A 20,150-nucleotide genomic window follows, 5' to 3' on the forward strand; every position below is an offset into this window, starting at 1 on the left:
ACTCATGAAAAAATATCATTTTTATGTCAAAAATATTATTTTTCATTTCAGGTAAAGATGATGTCCATCCATCTCATATAGTTAAATATAAATATTTGAGTCTGTCTCATATGATATTTACTCATAAAAGTTACAAAACAAAATATTTGAAAATAATAATTTTTTTTATACTTTTAAGATCTATTCTCATTTTAAAAAATATTTATATACTTCCACAAAAAAAACTCCTTCTTAAACTTGCCACTCCTCCATTACTGCTCATTTCCAGCATTAACTTGCATTATCAAACTAGCTTAACTTGCATTTTGATACAACTAATTCTCCTGCCATTGGCAATGGCGGATTCCCCTTGTTAACCAAATTGCTAATAACAATAATCTAGAAGCAGGGAACGAAAGCAATCTCGTAAAGAAAAAACATTAAACAAAAATGAACATACTATTGAAAGTATGAATATCGTGTATACAAGAACAACAAGAAAACAGTAACTCAAACAGAGGCAGTACGAAGTTCAGTTTTCTTAAAACAGATTTGTCCCCTCTAAAGATGCTTCGAGGATCAGGACGAACAATTATTTCTCATGATACAATGACAAAACCATACAGCAACTTACCATGAAGTAACTACACCAATGAATTGAAAATGTACCTTTATTTTTTCGCCAAAACTCAACGGAAGTCAAATGAAAAACTAACAATATGAAATGCAAAAGAATGTTTGAGTAGGATTTTGAGTGTGTTTGTAAAATATATTTTATATGTAATTGAGAAAATGTTCAAAATATTTATAAGCTCCAAAATGCAAGTTAAAAGTCATGCAAGATTTATTAGTAAATTAATATTGCAATTAACTCAAGAAAATAAAGAGTCAAAAGTCTTCAATTAATTTAATAATGTGTAAAGTCAAAATACAAGCTTCCACAGTAATGAGATACAACTTATTAGAAAATATGAAGAACTAAAAGACACTATCACCTTCACGAGCCACAACTTTAATTTGATTCAAATTTCCAACACCCCTTGCTCGCATTGGTGGCACGCTCCATTCTACTTGGCCATGTCTTTCACCCTAGTCCTCATATCCATAACGACACCCTACATGTTGGCCTTCAACGCCTCCAGGGCCCTCCGTGCCCACGGCGGGTTCAACATGATTGCCACTCTTCTGCAAATATCCCCCGAGCTATCCATCTCCAGGCCCGAATCCACTCTCTTCGCCATCCAAGATTCCGCCATCTCCAATCTCTCGATCCTACCGAGGGCAATGCGGCAGCTCCTCCGCTACCACGCCACCTCCTCCATTCTCCCCACGGCTGAGCTGTTCAAGAAACCGCCTGGGTTTTGCTTCCAAACCCTTCTTCAAGACAAGAACCTGGTGATCACCAAGAACGATGCGAATACAGGTTCGATTATGATCAACAATGTCCTGGTTTCTCACCCTGATTTGTTTCGTGAAGTCCCGTTCGCTGTGCACGGTGTTCTCCGGCCTTTCGACACGATTTTGTTACGTGTCAATCTTCATACATTACAACCCATGCCATAGACACGTAATGGTAGTGGCTTGCTGAAGAATAGGTCAACTGGAGTAGTGGGAATTGAGGATCAAATTATATTAGTTTTTTATAATTGGCTTAGTGGGTTAGTGGGTAGTTATTATCATTTAGAATTCCTGATGTCTATAAATAATTGTACTTGTTTTTAAAGAAGGGGATCGGTTGTTCAGAAAAATTCACTCATTTCTTCCTAAATTGTTTCTTTTCTTTTTATATCAAATTCTAGCTTATCAATTGGTATCAGAGCCAGGTTACAATACGCCTCCATCATGGAAACCCGTGGTAAAAGCAATGCAGAATTTCGCAACGACGTCAATGAAATTTTAGCCCGACATGAATCGAACTTTGACCAAGTTCACGTGACCTTGCAAAAGGTGTTAACCGAGCTTCAATCTCTTCGACTCTCGCACAGCCCAAACACGAATCATCTTGAAACCAATCCTTTTGGCAGAAACGAAACCTTACAACAACATACCTCTCACTCTAACTCCTCCAACGAAAACCATCATCAACATCTTTCCTTGTCATTCCCCAAATTCAATGGGGAAGATTCAACGGGTTGGATCTATAAAGTTGAGCAATATTTTGAGATAAAAAATATTGCACCAGATGAACAAGTCCAACTAGCTTCCTTTCATTTAGAAGGAATTGCTCTTTAATGGCATCGGTGGTTGACGAAATTCCGCGGGCCATTGACATGGAATGAATTCTCTAAAGCTGTTCTTCTTCGTTTTGGCCCAACTGATTACGAAGACCCATCGGAAGCTCTAAGTAGGCTGAAACAAACCACAACAGTAGCAGCTTACCAAGAAGTTTTCGAAAAACTTTCTCACCAAGTTGATGGTCTACCCGAGAATTTCCTCATTGGCTGTTTTATTGCAGGTCTTCGTGATGACATCCGCCTAGACGTGAAAATAAAACAACCAAAAGCTCTAACAGATGCCATTGGCATTGCTCGATTAATAGAGGAGCGAAACCAATTACAAAAGAAATCAAGCCAGCCATTCCGCCCCACTCCAACTACAGTGGCCCCAAAAGTTAATGCAAATCCTACAGCCGGTATACTAGGACCTCCACCCAACCAGCGTGTTAATTCTACTCCTCCAAATTTCCGTCGAATCACCAACCAAGAGGCACGAGAGAGAAGGGAGAAGGGGCTATGTTACTATTGTGACGAGAAGTTCATTCCAGGCCATCGATGTGAGCGACCACAATTGTTCATGATCGAAGATTCCATACATTCAAGCTCGGGAGATGATGATATCATTCCAGAACGTCCACAAGGTCTATTGGAAATTCCTGAAATTTCTTTTCATGCCATCACAGGAACTAAGCATCCTCAAACATTGCGTGTCATGGGAAAACTGAAAAACAGGGATATCACGGTGTTAATTGATGGTGGCAGCACTCACAACTTCCTGGATCAAGCCATAGTCACTAAGTATGGATTACCGGTGGTCCGTGCCAAAATGTTTCAAGTCATGGTAGCTAATGGAGAGAAGATAGAATGTTCTGGGCAGTGTCAAGCACTAACCATCATGATCCAGGGTCACTCCATCACAACAGATTATTATATTCTTCCTGTCGCTGCGTGCCAATTGGTTTTGGGTGTACAATGGCTTGAAACTCTTGGACCTATCAAAACTGATTATAGTAAGCTCACAATGACCTTCCGAGTCGACGGAGTCTCCCACACCTTCCAAGGACTGAAGCAGGCTAACATTGAGGCTTTGACAGAGAAGGAATTCAACAACATACATGGTACTGGTTTCTTATTCCAAATTAATTCTATTTCTACAAATAGCAACCAAAATCCATACCCACCTAGCCTCGGCCACTTCTTAGAGGAATTTTCTCACGTCTTTAAAACACCCACTCACTTACCTCCAAAGCATTTACACGATCACCACATTCCATTGCAACCAAACTAAGGCCCTGTGAGTGTACGACCATACCGATACCATTACTACCAAAAAAACCGAAATAGAAAGAATGGTGCAAGAGCTACTACAATCAGGGCTGATAAGAACCAGCAACAGCCCATTCTCTTCCCCTGTGTTGTTGGTGAAGAAGGTTGATGGAAGCTGGAGATTTTGTGTAGATTATTGAGCATTGAATAACATCACTGTCAAAGATAAATATCCAATACCTGTGATTGACGAGCTTCTGGATGAACTCCATGGAGCCAAAATTTTTTCCAAGTTGGATTTACGTGCTGGCTATCACCAAATTAGAGTAAAAGAGGAAGACATTCTAAAGACGGCTTTTCGAACACATGAAGGGCATTATGAGTTCGTTGTAATGCCGTTTGGCCTCACCAATGCGCCTGCCACATTCCAAAGTTTAATGAATGATCTCTTTCGTCCTTATCTTCGAAAGTTTATTTTGGTATTCTTTGATGATATTTTGGTGTACTCGAAATCCTGCGACGATCATACCTCACATTTGAGAATCGTTTTACAAATCTTATCAACTAACCGTTTGTTTGCAAAAGATTCCAAGTGTGAGTTTGGTGTTTCACAAGTTGATTACTTGGGCCACAAAATATCGGAACAAGGAGTGGCGGTGGATCCAACCAAAATACAAGCTGTCATTGAGTGGCCAACCCCAACCACAATAAAAGGTGTCCGAGGATTCTTGGGTTTAGCAGGTTACTACCGAAAGTTTATCCGCAATTTTGGAGGTATAGCAGCTCCTTTGACTAAGCTCTTAACCAAGGATGGCTTCGAATGGAATGAGACAGCACAAATGGCCTTCAACAAATTGAAAGAGTTGTTGACCTCCCCGCCTGTTTTATGCCTCCCTGATTTCTCTCAAAGATTTGTAATTGAATGTGATGCTAGTGGGATTGGAATTGGGGCAGTCCTCACTCAAAACAGCCGCCCAATCGCATATTTCAGTGAAGCTTTAAAAGGTTCAGCCTTGGTGTTGTCTACATATGAGAAAGAGATGCTGGCTATTGTCAAGGCCATCAAGAAATGGCGTCCATATCTCCTTGGGAAGCCGTTTACAGTACGCACCGATCAAAAAAGTCTCAAATATCTATTGGAGCAACGCATCACAACACCGGCACAGACCCGATGGCTTCCAAAGCTACTTGGATACGATTATGAGATTGAATACAAGAAAGGAGTTGAAAATCAAGGTGCGGACTCTTTATCACGTGTATTTGAATTTCAATTTTTGTCTATCTCACTACCCCATGCAGATTGGTGGCCAATACTCCAAAAAGAAATTGCACAAAACTCCTTCTACGAGAAACTGAGAAAAGAAAATTCTCCTTTATGCTATCGTAATATGCTCTTACGAGATGGTGTATGGTTCAAGGGAGATAAAATTTTATTGTGCCCGACATCCACATTGATTCCACAAATACTGGTTGATTGCCATTCGTCTCCAATCGGAGGGCACTTTGGGTTCCACAAAACCCTTTTTCGTATCAAGCAAAGCTTCATTTGGCCAAATATGCGTCGAACAGTGAAAGAATTCTTGCAACAATGCGATGTTTGTCAGCGTAACAAGACCGATTGCATGAAACCTGCTGGCCTACTCCAACCATTACCAGTACCTGTTCGCGCTTGGACAGATATTTCAATGGATTTTATTGAAGGGTTACCCCCATCTAATGGGTTTACCGTCATCATGGTGGTTGTGGATCGATTGACGAAATATGGTCATTTTGTAGCCATGAAACACCCATTCACAGCACTCACTGTGGCCAAGTCCTTTGTTGCAAATGTGGTTCGTCTCTATGGAGTTCCAACGTCAATTGTTAGCGATCGAGACAAAGTTTTCATTAGTTCATTTTAGCAAGCACTATTCCAGCTGCAAGGAACCAAACTTTGCATGATTTCAAGTTATCATCCCTAATCCGATGGACAAACCGAGGTAGTGAATCGAATCTTGGAGCAATATTTAAGATGTTTTGTTAGTGATCAACCACGGAAATGGGCAGAATGGATCCCATGGGCTGAGTTCAGTTACAATACGTCAGTTCATTCGTCCACCAAAATGACTCCATTTGAAGCTGTTTACGGTATTCCGCCTCCAACTCCACTAGCTTATATTCCAGGTACAGCCCGTGTTCAAGCGGTTGATGAGTTCTTGCGCGACCGTGACTCCATTTTGCGAGAATTGCGCCATAATCTTTTGATAGCCAGAGATCGAATGAAAAGTATAGCTGATCGGAATCGACGAGAGGCTTCTTTCAATATCGGAGATTATGTATATTTAAAGCTCCAACCATACCGCCAAACTTCTGTAGCCTTTCGACGTAATATGAAGCTTGCTCCACGCTTCTTTGGACCATATGAGATCATACAAAAAGTTGGTGCAGTAGCGTATAAGTTGGCTCTTCCTCCAGGTTCTCAAATTCACAATGTGTTCCATGTAATTTTGTTACGTAAACATCTGGGGCCTATCATTCCGACCTCTGCTCAACTTCCTCCTGTTGCCGATGATTCTACTATTCTTCCTCAACCAGAAGTCATCTTAAACCGACGAGTAATTCAAAAGGGAAGGTTTCAACCACGATCTGAAGTTTTAGTCAAATGGAAAGGGACACAAGTTGAAGATGCTACATGGGAAAATGCACGACGCTTTGCTAAGATGTATCCTGAATTCATCCTTGAGGACAAGGATGCTTAAGCAAAGGGGAATTGTTACATGTCAATCTTCATACATTACAACCCATGCCATAGACACGTAATGGTAGTGGCTTGCTGAAGAATAGGTCAACTGGAGTAGTTGGAATTGAGGATCAAATTATATTAGTTTTTTTATAATTGGCTTAGTGGGTTAGTGGGTAGTTATTATCATTTAGAATTCCTGATATCTATAAATAATTGTACTTGTCTTTAAAGAAGGGGATCGGTTGTTCAGAAAAAATTCACTCATTTCTTCCTAAATTGTTTCTTTTCTTTCTATATCAAATTCTAGCTTATCAATCTTCTGCTGTGTGAGATGTGTCTACTGATCAGACCAATATCGTTGCTTCAAATCCTACAGATGACATTGAATGGAACATAATTGCCAGAATACTCAGCTCTCATGGATTTGTTTCTTTCGCAATTGGATTGAACTCAATTCTTGACGGTATTCTTGAAGATTATAGTAATTTGAGCTCTGTCACTGTCTTTGCTCCCCCAAATTCGAGCTTTATTTCGTCGCCATCACCATTGTTGGACAGAATTGTGAAGCTTAACATTCTTCCTTGGAGGTTTTCTCATATGGAGTGGTTAGCTGCAGGGAATTCATCTCCGAAAACGCTGGTTCCGGGTTACGATCTCAAGATAAAAACATTTTAGGGGTTTTTGGATATTAATGGAGTGGAGATTAGTAGACCAGATTTTTTCTTATCCAAGAAATTTTTTGGTTTTGATTCAATTCAGACGAGATTTCAATATTCAGATGATGGTTTTGTAAATTTAAATGGACTATTTCTACCTTTAATTCAACACATCTTTCGTCATCTCATTTCACGAGTCAAAAAAATAATTTAGTTTTTCTGTTTCAATAATCTGTTTTTTCTTTTTTTTTTTACATCGAATATAAAATGAGTTTTTTTAACAAAATTACATCGTTTATTCACAAATGATGATCTTATTTCAGAATCACGATATACTTACTACTCATAATATGAGACACGTACAACTTAGACAATCTATTAATGATCATTTAAATCCAATATGTAGCACTCATAATTTTTTTTAGAAGATATTTCTTTAATATTTATTAGTTGAAAGCGTAGCTTGGAAATTGGTATGAGTTGACATAGATGTATAATAATGTATATTAATTCTTGTGCCAGAAATGGCCAGTTGATTCAACTGAATTATATATATATATATTCTTCTGTCACATTAATGTATTAAGATGTATAGTATGCAGTCGAATGACATAATAAATCATCATGATTCTTCTGTCACATTAATGTATTAAGATGTATAGTATGCAGTCGAATGACATAATAAATCATGCCACCTAGTAAACCAAAGAATTATGGACTTTTGATCAAGTCCAAGCCACACTTTTCAACTTATAGAAAAGTAAATATTAATTATATAGATGCAAGGAGAAGTTAGCCTGCAATTAGATGCCTTTTGGTTGACTTCCAATATATATTTAAAAAAATGAAACTAAGTAATTGGAAAAAAATTTCGCATGTTCTCTGTTACATTAACAATTGATTGCTACGTATTGAGTTTTTATTAGTCTAACAATAACAATTTTTAAAATATGCTGAATTAGAAAACAGTTGTTATAATTTGATATACGTGACAATTAATGATCAGTGGAACACAAAATAAATTCTTCCTGATTAATTAATTTTTTTAGTGGAATGCCATGATGAAGAAAACTCTATCAATGGATTGACTTATAAGGGCGAATCCCTTATTTTAAACTTGGCTAGCAATTTTTATTATGTGTCACGATTTTTATATTATTTCTATAAAAAAAATTATAAAATTTGGTACAACAATGGCTATCTCCACCCCTCATCAGTTCAAGTTCTGTTGGATTGACTTTTAGTAAAATATTGGGTGCTAGATTAAGTGATTGCAAAGCTCAAGTATAAATAGGTTCTTAACCTGATATATAGTTCCTAACTTGTGACAGGAGTTTCTTGTTTTGTTTGAAGAAGAATAGGCTGTCTTGTGCATGATAATATACATCCGATATGAAAATATCGACCCTTTTCGAGTTCTTTTTCGCACTCGTAATTCTTGTAGGGTTGGTGGATCTAGCCAACTTCAGGCACATGAAACATGGCGCCGATGAAGGAGCTGGAGTGCATACCATAAGAGCTAACTATGAATCCTTCTTCTTGAAATACCGGATCTCTGCTGCTCCATACCAAGTAGAATCGAAGGCAAACGAGCGCAAGGCGTTGCACGTTGTGTCGCGTAGGCTTGTTCCCGACGGGCCTAATCCTCTCCACAATTAAGCTAGGGACAAGAATTCAGAGTGTTATATATNTATTTAAAATGCATATATATACATTATTGGATAAATATGGTCGGCTTATATTTTATTTAAAACACCCATATATATTTTAATTCATCAAATATTTCCTTGTTGTGGTCTCTTTTTATTACATCCATGGTCTCGATAATAATGGGTGTTTGATTTTTTTAGAGTATAAGTATAATATTATTCAAACTACAAAAGATATATTGTAACTATCTGTATTATTGATAGGACTTGAGTGTGGACCTGAGACTTGTTTATCTCAGCCAAAAAAAGTAAAAAAATGCAACTAAATCAACCTAAATAAAATTAAGAAAACTACTCACAATTATCGGGACTCAAACCTGAGACCAACAAATCTCATAACATAAACTTTAATCATTGGGTCAAGGCTTCATGACCTCCAAAAGTCTAATTCATTAGACCTTTATTGTAGTTAAAGAGTTATAATGATTTTTAATATTGAAGTAACTAACTTCAAAACATTTTTTCATTGGTATATTTTTTTCAGTTTTTTTTAATGCAGTATGATAAATTTCGTATAAAAATTATAGTGTTAAGCATCTTTTAATCTCTTAAAAAGAAGCTAACCAAAAGCAACGAGAAGTTTACTTTTTAAAATTATATAAAAAAATTGGTAAAAACTTGTGTGAGACGGTCTCACGGATCGTATTTTGTGAGACAGATCTTTTATTTGGGTCATCCATGAAAAATATTACTTTTTATGCTAAGAGTATTACTTTTTATTGTGAATATCGGTAGGGTTGACCCGTCTCACAGATAAATATCTGTGAGACCGTCTCACACGAGACCTACTCAAAAAATTTACTTTCTTTTCGAAGAACATACTTTACTTTTAATTAGAAAAACTTTGGAAGCATATAGACACAAAAAAATTAATAAATTACAATTGTGTCTTATATATTTTTCATTTTATTATATTTTTAATAATCTATATTATCAAAGATAAATTTAGTCGATATTTTCGTTTTTTTCTTTTTTTGTTAATTTTAATTTTTTTATGACGTGACGTCAAAGAACCGGGTGGGTCATGGTCATATTTGGCACGTTCGTTATTTTACTCCAACTACCGGGGCACTTTCGGTAGTCCAATGAAATACCGCGAAGAACCGGTGAAATAAAAAGCCAAAACTCGGCATTGGCCTGGAGCCTCAGAACTCGGGAAAAATCCATCGCTCTTCTTTCAGGTATAACAATTGTTCTTCGTTTAATTTTCTCCATTTTCTTGATTTATTTGCTGCATATATGATCTGTCGTATTTCTCTTGCTCGTTGTAAATGTTTCGATCTCGATTTCTGTTTGAATTTCTGAAATAATAGTTGTTATTTTAAATCGTTCTCGATATGATTTAAGCCATTATTTTTTCAGTTTATTGTTTGTTGTTCTGTTGGGCGGTTTATTTTCCGTTGATAATCGAGCGCTGAATTGTAGTGGGTATTGTTTTTCTGAATTCTGTTTGAATTAGGGCTTTTGTTGTCTCTCTTCTTTTGTTGTCTATATTTTTTTAAGTTTGCCAATCAGGGAGGATTCAGCGATTTAAGAACCTGAATTTTTATGCTACGGCTGTTATATAATCGATGTATAAATTATGTTGAAGTTAAAAAACTGGGTAGCCAAATTCGAGCGAGTAACTTGGCTGCTTGTGGCTTGATTGCCATTCAATATAATGAGAATCTTGGCCCTTGAAGTGTTAAAGTTTCAGTTTTTTTAAGGATTTGTGGATCGAATGTGAAAATGGTCAAATATGACAAAACTGCTGTATGAATGTATGATATGGTTTGGTTTGGTTTGGTTTAACGCCTGAGCGTGCCATACTTGTTCGATTTAGTTTGTTTTTCTTTGTTCAGTATCTTCTTAGGCTTCACGATTTGATTAATATGTGTGTTTGTTTTCGTTGGACAGTGTAATCAACCATTTTTTTTGTTGGTGGAGACCTTGCTTCCGAGAAGCATAGGATTGCTGAGATGAAACAGTAATTCTTTTGACATGCTTTGTCTTTTACCATTTTCTTTTATGTTTTGCTAGTACTCAATGTTATTGGGCCTGATGGATACCCAAACAAATTGAACTGGGACTTTAAAACAAAGTATTGGAATCGCCACTGGCTGGACACTGTGTCATGGAGTCCATACACTTGTTTACTTGAATTACATGTCATGCAGAATGGAGGATTGAAAACTTTATTTTTGGTTTGGGTAAAATTGTTGTCTTTTTACTGTGTAAATCGTGTTAGCTTTGGCAGTTAAATTTAACAGTAAGAATTGTCTGTCTTTTTTGTTATAGACTTGTTGCAAGTATATAAATTTTTGAATTTTTTTTGGAAATTTTCCAATTTCCTTTTCTTGACAAATGCAGCCTCTTTATGCAGTAAGTGTCATGATGTGAAACGTTGTTGATATTAACCTTTAAGCCCTCATTTAATCATACTGACACTGGCGTTTTATGAAGTATCAGGGGTAGAGTGAAATGGGATGAAAATAATCTGGGTGAAATTGAGGCAAATAAGCCCGTGAGGCAGAAAATAACTGAACCAAAGACACCATATCATCCCATGATTGATGATGATGATGGTAAGTTTTCCTTTTCCCGTATGGTTTGGAGTACGTTGTTATGATTTTGACATTCATCTAAATTTTGTCATGATATAGGGTATCACCCCCCAGAAATATGTTGATGATTCCCAGATATTTTTGTGTTTTATCTGTATCATTGACCTTTATTTTGCTGTGCATGGCTGTTTAGAGGTACAAGTAGTTGGTGTAATTTCTTGCATTAGCGCGGTAAATTTTGGGTGTTATTTGATTCCGCAATATATGTTTGGCATTCCATTCGTGTATGGCTTGTGGATTTTTTATGATTGCATATTCAATATAGATACAATTTTTTCTTGTTTAGCTTGAGACAGTCTCACATATTCTATCCGTTGAGAGGCTTCATTCATACTGCCAAATAGCTGAAACTCAATCCAAATTACTACTGTATCTTGCTACTGGTTGGAAAGCTTTTTATTTTTTATTAATGAATCAAACACTGAATTAGCATGTAAGACATGTAACTGCTGTTTGTCTTCACCGACACATAAGTTGCTATGTATTTGTTTATATTTTGCTTTTACTCCCGTTTGGTGTGCCTATGTGCCTTGCCAACACTGTCTACCACGTCTGGTTTCAATATGTTAGAACCTTTTTTTTAAATTTTCGATTTCAAGGAGTTATTAATTGTCGAAATGATTTAAATGGGCTAAGACATTTCCTCACTGTTTTATTCATGGATGTAGAATCACCATCACCTATTCGAGGGAGTTCTGAGGATCATTTTGAAGAGGCAGTGCATGCAGAAGCTATTCGTTCAGCATTAAATGATGTAGCTTCCTCGAGCAAAACTAACTCACTTCTCTCAGGCTGGACATCATCTGAAGATGAGATTGATGCAATGGAACAAGATGAAGAAGGTTCTTTCCTCGTCTGTTTTCAATTAAATTTTTCATGTATATGGGTAAGACCATTTGGAAGCTGGACCCTATCCAGAAAAAAATATATCCACTTTTTGTAATTTTTGAGAATAGGTTTCATTCCTTCTCAGTACCACAAAGTTGCCCCTAGGTTTACCGCTGCATCTATTAAATCTAATTCGTGTTCTACTGCAACCTATTAGGCTCTGATTCTGAGAGACGCAAGAGCTTCAGGGAGCATAGGAAAGCTCACTACGATGAGTTCCGCAAGGTTAAAGAACTTCGACGAAAGGGATCCTTTCTCGAAGAAGGGTCCGACGAGGAACCCCATGACAATAGAAACAAGGCTGGAAATGGTGATTCGTCGCCATCAATAATCGATGGAGTCAAAGACATCGAAATTGAGGGATCCTCGCCCGCTGCTAATGGCTCTTAAGACCTGTTTACAGACAACATGATACAACTCTTTCAAGTGTCTGTCCTCACCAGGGTTTGCTGCTATACTGTGATTCTGGAACTCCTGCGTTGTGTTTTTGTAACATGTATTTATGCATTCATATTGGCCTTAAATTTGGAAACATAACTCTTCACCAGACGTGTGCTTGGAATTATGCTTTTTTTCCCCTTATAATGCGAGACTTTCATTTGGACCTACTGTTTCATAAAATGACATCTACAATTGTTTATGCTTGCGATATGGATTCTTTAAAATGCAATACGATCAAAAGTTATCAGCCCTTAAAACTCATGTTGCAATATTATAAATTGATTTTATAAGAATTTAAAAAATATATTTTAATATGCATAAGTTAGATTTTAGAACTATATATGGTTCATAATAAACATATATTATGATATCAAGTTGGAAAACTTCAGTGATCAAAGGGACAACAACGCTAGTCATTTTCTTTGGTGCTTGGACTATTCAAAATATAATTAGATAATTCATGCAAAATGATTGGATGAGAATAATATCTGCCCTCACTTTTCAGCCACATAAAAACTTATCTACCACTACATTAACAATTAATCACGTGTATTTATAATGTTACAAGAATGGTCGGGGATGAACTTTTCTCGAAAGTTCTAAATTAACTTAACTAAATATTTTGCTAAAGAATAAATAAACAAATGTAGTGAAAATTTTCTATGACAACAAACGAGAACTAGCGTGTTTGTTTATGAGAAATGGTGGATAATATTTTTAAAAATTAAATAAATAATGACAAAAACTTGTGTGAGACGATCTCACGGGTCGTATTTTGTGAGACGGATCTCTTATTTGGGTCATCCATGAAAAAGTATTACTTTTTATACTAAGAGTGTTACTTTTTATTATGAATATCGATAGAGTTGACCCGTCTCACAAATAAAGATTCGTAAGACCGTATCATAAAAAAACCTACTCATAAATAAAAGTGAGACTATCAAATTTCAGGGCTATTCTCTCAGACCACAACTTTGACTAACGTAGCCAGATTTTTTTTAAACATAAAACTGTTACCAAGGTGGTAACAGTTTTTTGATGAAAAGACTAATATCAAATAATGAGTTGTTATAAACTTGCTTGAAACCCTATCGTAGATAGGCAACATAAATTTCACCATTGTTATTTTTGAAAAGGACACATAATTAGATTTTCAAGTTGTAAAGTTGATAAATGCATATTTGACTGAGTTTAGAGATATTATTGACGATATTATCTGTAAATTCAAATTTTTTGATTGAAAACATCAATACATATCGGTGATCTTTTGAGTTCGTACTTTGTTACTTTAATTCTGACCGGATGTTTTATGTTTAATTTGAATCATATTGGAAACAAATTGAAAATTTAAATAAGATTATACATTATATTAGAAGTTGTATGAGTATCATACGTAAATTATAATTTGATATGTTGTGTCGTGTCAAAGTTTATATTTTAAAAAAATAAGAGATAAAATTAATTAAGAATTTAAGTTTCTACAAACTCCCTTATAAAAAAAATTTATGATAACATAGAGGCACGTACCTCGAAACTTCTCGTTCTTTCCCCAATCAACGTCGTCCTTCCCATCTCACCGTGGTGGTAGAACTTTCTAGGACTTACAGGCGTGCTCCGATCTTTCGCCGGCGATAGGTCTGCCTCCGAATTTTTGGTGAGTTTAATTGATTTTCTACGTGCTTCTGATCGGATTTTTTTTCTTTTTTTTTTTTTTTAATGATTTTTCTTGTTTTTTTCGTTGAATTGTGAAGAAGGTCAAGCGGAGCTGCATGGCTCGGCGGGGAGGGTGTGAATCGACGGCGAGATCGCTTCCTACGCCGTTCTTGACTAAGACGTATCATCTGGTCGATGATCACGCCGTCGATGACGTCATCTCGTGGAACGAAGACGGATCTGGTTTCGTCGTGTGGAATCAGACGGAGTTCTCGAGGGATTTGCTTCCCAAGTACTTCAAGCACAACAATTTCTCCAGTTTCGTTCGTCAGCTTAACACATACGTACGTGAGCTTGAATGGTGTGATTGGTGTGTAGAATTTTGTGCTTTTTTTGGCGATTTGTTGAGTTGTTTTTGTTGGAAATGTAGGGATTTAGGAAGTTAGTACCTGATCGGTGGGAGTTCTCCAACGATTGCTTCCGAAGAGGCGAGAAGAACCTCCTGAGCGATATACAGCGACGGAAAATCGCGACTCCGTCACCGGTCACGGCGGCGACGGCCTCGTCACCTGCGATTGCCTTGGTACCCACTTCAGCTGTAACTCCACCGGCGGTGTCTTTGTCGGACTCCGGCGATGAACAGGTTCTTTCCTCTTCTGATTCCCTCTCCCTCGTTCGCGAACTCGACGGCAACAACGCGGAGCTGATTGGCGAAAACGAGAGATTGAGAAAGCAAAACGTTCAGCTCAACAAAGAGATATGCCAGATGAAGAACATGTGCCACAATATCTGCAATTTAATGTCGAATTTTTCGAGCAACAAAAGCAGTAACAGTAGCAACGGCCGCCAAGAGCATCATCGTCGCCGATTAAGCTGGGAAGACAATCCGGTGAAACCATTGGATCTACTCCCAATGACTAGATTCTGCGCAGAAACTGACACCACCGCTGTTGCGGAGCCATCAAACGACAGAGAAACCGTGAATGACATGAAATCCGCGGCGGAGGAACTAAGCTCTAAATTCTTCGGAGTGCCAATCGGTCAGAAACGCGGGCGCGAAGGCGAAAGTGCTCCGCCCACACATGGCGTGGATTTGCGGCTCCAGCAGCCGGGGAGGGAAATTAAATCCGAGCCGTTAGATCGGGGAAACAGCAGTCCCGATCAGACGTCATCGTGTCTGAAGAGGAACAACTCGAGAAAGGTATGCCGTTGATATCTTGTTGTGCCAACGGTATGGTGGGGATTAGCATAGATGATAATAACCAGATCAATCTTTTCTTCAAACTTGTTTTTTATATTAATTTTACTCGTGTTATATTATCTTCTTGTTAGGCCTAAAATTCCAATCGCCAAACATTTGTTATTTTGTTTATTTATTTATGTAGAACCTTCTTTTGCTAGCTACGTCAATTATTGGTCCACCGTGCGAATTCATTCCTTTTTTTTTAAATTCAAATAAGAGTAGTTATTTTATAAGACGGTCTCACGAATCTTTATTTGTAAGACGGATCAATTTATCTATATTCACAATAAAAAGTAATACTTTTCATGAATGATCCAAATAAAAGACACGTCCCACAAAATACGATTCGTGAGATCGTCTCACACAAGTTTTTGCTTTCAAATAAACATCAGGAAAGAGAATACTAGCAACCCAATCTCGTAGAGTACATCGGGTATATATATCTAATCATAATTCACTTTTTTTTTTGCTCGATTGTTTTAGATTATAAATATGATTTACGATAATACGATAAGAGATCGATATCTCATCAAAAGGTGAGCGGAAGTAGTCGATCTGATTGGATGAGTTCAACCTACCCAAACCCAAAAAATCGACTTACCATAAAAAGAAGTTCGTTTGTGTAATTTTTTCCGTGAACCACGTGTGAGAATAAAAAAATATTATTATATCTTAAGTTAGTATATAACTAAACATCATGAAGGTGCGCGGTGGTAGTCGATTTGACTGGTTTAGTTCAGGGTCCAAACATTGTGTCCAACTATTCATATCTTTCTCATGCGTGAGATTTATAACTTTTTTCGTGTATCATTGAATCTTATGTTAGTATCTAATTAACCAAATTTACATGATGTGGACCTGAAGTATATCTACTATGAGTAGGTCTCTTGTGAGACGATGTCACGGATCTTTATATGTGAGACGGGTCAACTCTACCGATATTCACAATAAAAAGTAATACTCTTAGCATAAAAAGTAAAATTTTTCATGGATAATACAAATAATAGATCTGTCTCATAAAATACGACCTGTGAGACTGTCTCNTTTTTCATGGATAATCCAAATAATAGATCTGTCTCATAAAATACGACCTGTGAGACTGTCTCACACAAATTTTTGTCATTCACTAAAGCGACTTGTAAGTTCAAAAACTTTATTTTAAGTTTACTCAAGCTTGCACTACTCATAAGTTTTGATTTATTTTAATATGAAATTCGAGATTGGATGTTGTTTTTAACAAAATGGTCCTAGATCTTGACCAAGTTGTATACGAAGATATATAATTTAAAGATTAGATATTGAATACAAATATATTTATATATGATTTGTGAGGATTTGACCAAATCTATATCGTATCTAAATGGCATTTATCAATCTGGGTTGATTATATAATTTGTATAAATCGAACTAAACTTTAAAAATTTGAATTTTTTTTTACAATTTATATAATAAATAACCATATAGTTTGAATGGATCATGGCGTTCTCAACTCACATATGGTAATATCATCCCATTCAAATGGAATTAGCACACGCTACGCATTTTGCACCAAACCTTGCCCACCTACTTTTGCATGCACTATATAACAAATATTTCTTCCTCATTCAATTTAATTTAGTTTACTAAAATAACAAATAAATTAAATGATGTTCGATCAATATAACAAAATGGTGCGAATCAGTTCAGTCACCGCCGCAGCTCGCATGATCGTCGTGGTGGCCGTTGTGCTCTATCGGTTTCGGGTAGCATTCGCTGCCGACTGCACAACCGTGACATCGCTTGTCTCCGCCTGCTCGAGCTTCGTGACCTATGGTTCCCCGGACCCGATTCCGGGTTCTCCATGCTGCGTGGCCATGACCAGCCTGAATAATCTGGCGGATTCCGGCGACAACATCCGCACCGTCTGCCGGTGCGTGATGGAACTGATAAGTAATTACAGCCCTAACGCCACTGCCATAGCTACCTTGCCCGGATTCTGCGGCGTCTCTCTTGGGTTCACCATCGATCCTAACACTGATTGTGAATAGTAAGATCAATATAAAGTTTTTCTACTTAATACACCTCATTTTAATATATTCATATTTATCACTATAGTTAATCATAATTTGATAAATTTTTACAATATGATTTTAAACAATCGAATTGGTTTGATTAGTAAAAATTTCCAAACATTGAAAATAATTATATATATACATATTTTAAAAAGACTCTATACTATACTAAGCATGATATTAAAAAGAAGCACGAAGAGTGATATATATATCTATACAAGTAAAATATTATTTTATAGCTTCAAAGTGATGTTGAAGTTGATGAAGTATGTGAGCATTTGATTAATAGTTAGGAGTTCGATTTTGCCTTATCAATACCTTCTCGAATGGGCTTGTCACACTTGGCTTACCTTGTGTGGTTTAATTGGATAACGTATTTTGCAGACTATTGCGTTAGTTCGAGTATTTATTCAGTACACATCGGAAAATAACGGCCGTAGGTTCTCACCTCATAAAGAAAAGTCCGATTGATATATAATAATTTTAATAAGATTGATTTTTACAAGGGTAAGATGAAAGATGAAAACCAATAAGATAATAAGATTTGTATAATAAAATTTGGATGGATGTAGGTATTATTTCATTTAAATAGAAAATTAAATACATTTACTCTCGTTTGTATTAATGAAGTCGATTAAATGAAAACATTTGGTTTAATTAAGGGAGTAATTAATTATAATAAATACAATAATAATTATGTTTTAATAGTTTTGAGTTGGCAATAATACATATTTAGATTGACAATGTAGTTTTAATTTTCTGCAGCATTGACCAATACTCCAAACTGAAGGGAGGTTGAATACAAGGAATCAAGACTGGCAAAGCTTGGACAAACAAATCCTAATAGGATATCATAATATTTTATTAAATTATATTTTTCAAAAATTAAATTAATAATAAGCAAGTTTCTTATATATAAATACTAATATAAATAAATTATTATATTAAATACAATTCTGAAATGATTAAGCATCGAATGTGACCATAAATTAATAAGAATATTGAAGCTTCTAATTGTTGGAAGATTTTGTGATAATTATGTTTGATTTTCATGCATATCATCTTAAACAAACATGTTAAAATGACTCGAATTTGTAATTATCGATAATCGAGTTTTTAAATAAGATTTAATTTGTAAATCTAAAAAAAATTCATATGAGATCGTCTCACGTTTCAATTTTATGTGACGTGTCTTCAACCTGATCCGACTCATGAAAAAATATTATTTTTATATCAAAATGATCAGATTTAATTGCATATGTATATTAGATCGATCCGTCTCACGGATATAAATTCGTGAGACACTCGCACAAAAAATTTAATTCAAAATTGTTCAATATCATTTAAGTGGTCAAGAGAAACATTTAAATGTCAGGATTTTGTACATAATTTTTGAGGTTAGGTTTTGCATCATTGTTCATAATTTTTCCATTTTAAGAATAACTTGAAGAATATTTAAGAAGATGATAAGTTGTTTTGTTGGACGAAGAACTTTGAACGAGAGTTCAAGATAATGAATGAGACCATATTTTAATTAAGTGTGTTGTTTACATATTATTATAATACTAGGTCAAATACTATGTCAAACGAACAAAGTGAGATTGTTTGGTGCGGTTCTTACAAAAAAAACCGCACAATATACGATGTGGTTTATTATTATTATTTTAATCATAGTTATCAGAAAAAATGATGTTGAGCGATTCGGTTCGAACAATTTGTATGTTAATAAAAAAATTTGATCACCCCTACTTAATAACATAAAATAATACCAAAGGAAATGTAATTAACTTATAAATAAAATTTACTCGTGTGAAATAAAAGAATATTTATATATCACAACAAATAATGAAAAATCAGATAAATTTGATTTATTATTATTTCATTTTCTATCTAAGTATTTACTAATTAATTTCTTATAATCTTTTGTATCTTGCATAAAATTGTAAAATCATTTTTTCAATCAAAAAATATTTATAATCAATTATACATCAAAACTTATATATTTATATTATCAATAATACATGAACCTCTAAAAATAACCACATTGATCAATTTAATAGGCAGACGAAAATACACTTTTTTATATTTTAATAAATTTATTGTTTATTATGTAGGATCAAGTGTTTACCGTTTTATCAAAAGTTATAGCTGGTGGTAATGATGCAACTCAAATCTTTTAAATCTCACAACAGCTCAAGCACCACGGTTCGATCGCTCTACCCATAAGGGACAATTATTGTACCCAACAATATCCCTCCCAATAATTGCACTCCTTGCAATCAATGAGAATCGAACCCGTGACTTTGGCTCTGATACCAATTGCAGGACCGAGCGCTTACCGCTTTACCAAAAGTTATAGCTGGTGGTAATGGTGCAACTCAAATCTTTTAAACCGCACAGCAGCTCAAGCACAACGGTTCGATCGCTCTATCCAACAGAGACAATTATTGTACTCAACATATTAATTTTAACTACCACCTTTCAACTTTATTTTTTAAAATTAAAAATATAACAAATGTTAATTTATTTTTAGATGTAACATAAATTATTTATACATAAGTTAAGAGAAGCCATCAAGCTAGAACAATTAAATTAAATATTCTAAAAAGAATTTAAAAATTATTATCTATACTATATTATCAAATTTGATATCCTTCGAGTAACTACTTTAGATAACACAAAAATATTTAATTATATAATTATTCTTCTTATTCTATTAAAAA

General features: G+C 35.5%; 3 protein-coding genes across 4 annotated transcripts; all 3 read left to right on the forward strand.

Moving 5' to 3' along the window:
• Window positions 1-9,655: 9,655 nt before the first annotated feature.
• Window positions 9,656-12,643, forward strand: LOC140987009 (protein phosphatase inhibitor 2). Of its 2 annotated transcripts, none has more exons than XM_073455433.1 (5): window positions 9,656-9,729; window positions 10,445-10,514; window positions 10,997-11,112; window positions 11,820-11,993; window positions 12,197-12,643. In XM_073455433.1, exons 2-5 carry the CDS (start codon window positions 10,507-10,509, stop codon window positions 12,427-12,429), a joined length of 531 nt encoding a protein of 176 aa, XP_073311534.1. In that variant the 5' UTR covers window positions 9,656-9,729; window positions 10,445-10,506; the 3' UTR covers window positions 12,430-12,643. The 2 variants fall into 2 exon arrangements, with proteins under 2 accessions (XP_073311534.1, XP_073311533.1); XM_073455432.1 differs by having other exon boundaries at window positions 9,690-9,729; window positions 10,991-11,112.
• A 1,288-nt stretch (window positions 12,644-13,931) lies between these two features.
• On the forward strand, window positions 13,932-15,543 carry LOC140985623 (heat stress transcription factor B-2a-like). The gene is made up of 3 exons (XM_073453491.1): window positions 13,932-14,134; window positions 14,232-14,477; window positions 14,564-15,543. Exons 2-3 carry the CDS (start codon window positions 14,250-14,252, stop codon window positions 15,344-15,346), a joined length of 1,011 nt encoding a protein of 336 aa, XP_073309592.1. The 5' UTR covers window positions 13,932-14,134; window positions 14,232-14,249; the 3' UTR covers window positions 15,347-15,543.
• A 1,473-nt stretch (window positions 15,544-17,016) lies between these two features.
• LOC140985670 (putative non-specific lipid-transfer protein 14) lies at window positions 17,017-18,463 on the forward strand. Its single transcript, XM_073453547.1, has 2 exons — window positions 17,017-17,402; window positions 18,193-18,463. Exons 1-2 carry the CDS (start codon window positions 17,020-17,022, stop codon window positions 18,224-18,226), a joined length of 417 nt encoding a protein of 138 aa, XP_073309648.1. The 5' UTR covers window positions 17,017-17,019; the 3' UTR covers window positions 18,227-18,463.
• The last annotated feature ends 1,687 nt before the right edge of the window (window positions 18,464-20,150 follow it).

The sequence above is a fragment of the Primulina huaijiensis genome, chromosome 10 (assembly GCF_012295235.1).
Source record: "Primulina huaijiensis isolate GDHJ02 chromosome 10, ASM1229523v2, whole genome shotgun sequence".
NCBI classification, from domain to species: Eukaryota; Viridiplantae; Streptophyta; class Magnoliopsida; order Lamiales; family Gesneriaceae; genus Primulina; species Primulina huaijiensis.

Bases quoted from the DNA above. Each gene is read 5' to 3' on its own strand.
- LOC140985670 (XM_073453547.1), top strand. From the start codon at position 17,020: ATGATGTTCGATCAATATAACAAAATGGTGCGAATCAGTTCAGTCACC. The intron at 17,403-18,192 runs GTAAGATCAATA...AATTTTCTGCAG, and splicing joins CCTAACACTGATTGTGAATA to CATTGACCAATACTCCAAAC.
- LOC140985623 (XM_073453491.1), top strand. From the start codon at position 14,250: ATGGCTCGGCGGGGAGGGTGTGAATCGACGGCGAGATCGCTTCCTACG. The intron at 14,478-14,563 runs GTACGTGAGCTT...TTGGAAATGTAG, and splicing joins TTCGTCAGCTTAACACATAC to GGATTTAGGAAGTTAGTACC.
- LOC140987009 (XM_073455432.1), top strand. The intron at 11,113-11,819 runs GTAAGTTTTCCT...TCATGGATGTAG, and splicing joins CATGATTGATGATGATGATG to AATCACCATCACCTATTCGA. The intron at 11,994-12,196 runs GTTCTTTCCTCG...GCAACCTATTAG, and splicing joins AATGGAACAAGATGAAGAAG to GCTCTGATTCTGAGAGACGC.